The 1,052-nt window shown below is 42.3% G+C and overlaps 1 protein-coding gene across 5 annotated transcripts in view; it reads left to right on the top strand.

Annotated features, from left to right (window-relative positions):
* The window catches only part of MON2 (MON2 homolog (S. cerevisiae)), a 137,784-nt gene that overhangs the window by 43,537 nt on the left and 93,195 nt on the right, over positions 1-1,052 (top strand). For all 5 annotated transcript variants that reach the window (XM_011972923.1, XM_011972922.1, XM_011972921.1 and 2 more), the window contains exon 7: positions 134-259. In XM_011972923.1, the coding sequence (XP_011828313.1) occupies positions 134-259 (126 nt within the window). The remainder of the gene's footprint in view (positions 1-133; positions 260-1,052) is intronic.

Genomic DNA, 1,052 nt, shown 5'->3' with positions numbered 1-1,052 from the left:
TTTCTAAGGAGCAAAAACATGTATTACATAAGAAGGTGGTTTTTTTTTTTTTTTTTTTTAAGATTTATGAACTGTGAGTTTTGAAAAGCACATTTAATTCTAGCATGTGAAATTGTTGGATTTATTTTCCCAGGACCTTTGTCAGTTGGTTAATGCTGATGCTCCTTATTGGCTAGTGGGCATGACAGAAATGACTCGGACGTTTGGCCTCGAATTACTTGAGTCAGTCCTCAATGATTTTCCACAGGTCTTTTTACAAGTAAGCCATTTATAGTATCTTGTGACAAAGTTAATCTTAATTGTTTTACAAATATTTTTAAAGAAAGCAACGTGTATTTTTTTTCCACATTAAAAATTGCAAAGAGGCCAGACTTGGTGGCTCATGTCTGTAATCCCAACACTTTGGGAGGCTGAGGTGGGAGGATTGCTTGAGCCCGGGAGTTTGAGACCAGCCTAGGCAACATAGTGAGACACCATCAATATAGAAAATAAAATGAAAGGGCTGGGTGCGGTGGCTCACGCCTATAATCCCAGCACTTTGGGAGGCCGAGGCAGGTGGGTCATAAGGTCAGGAGTTTGAGACCAGCCTAGCCAATATGATGAAACCCCGTCTCTACTAAAAATACAAAAATTAGCCGGGCGTGATGGCGGATGCCTGTAGTCCCAGCTACTCAGGAGGCTGAGGCAGGAGAATCACTTGAACCTGGGAGGCGGAGGTTGCGGTGAGCTGAGGTCGCACCACTTCACTCCAGCCTGGGTGACAGCAAGACTCTGTCTCAAAAAAAATAAATAAAACAAAATTTTTTTTAAAAAGCTGAGTGTGATGGTGCATGTCTGTAGTCCCTGCTATTAAGGAGACTGAGGCAGGAGAATCGCTTGTGCCCAGGAGGTCGAGTTTGCAGTGAGCCGTGTTCATGCCACTACACTCCAGCCTGGGTGAGAGAGCCAGACCCCATTTCTTAAAAAAAAAAAAAAAAAAAAAAGGGAAGGAAAGAAAGCTGTGGAGAATTATAGCCTCAAACTTTAGACATATAACAGCTTAGTGTTACATT

Source organism: Mandrillus leucophaeus, unplaced genomic scaffold (assembly GCF_000951045.1).
Source record: "Mandrillus leucophaeus isolate KB7577 unplaced genomic scaffold, Mleu.le_1.0 Scaffold132, whole genome shotgun sequence".
NCBI lineage: Eukaryota > Metazoa > Chordata > Mammalia > Primates > Cercopithecidae > Mandrillus > Mandrillus leucophaeus.
Note: the sequence above shows the minus strand (reverse complement) of the source record. Positions and strands in the feature narration are given on the sequence as shown.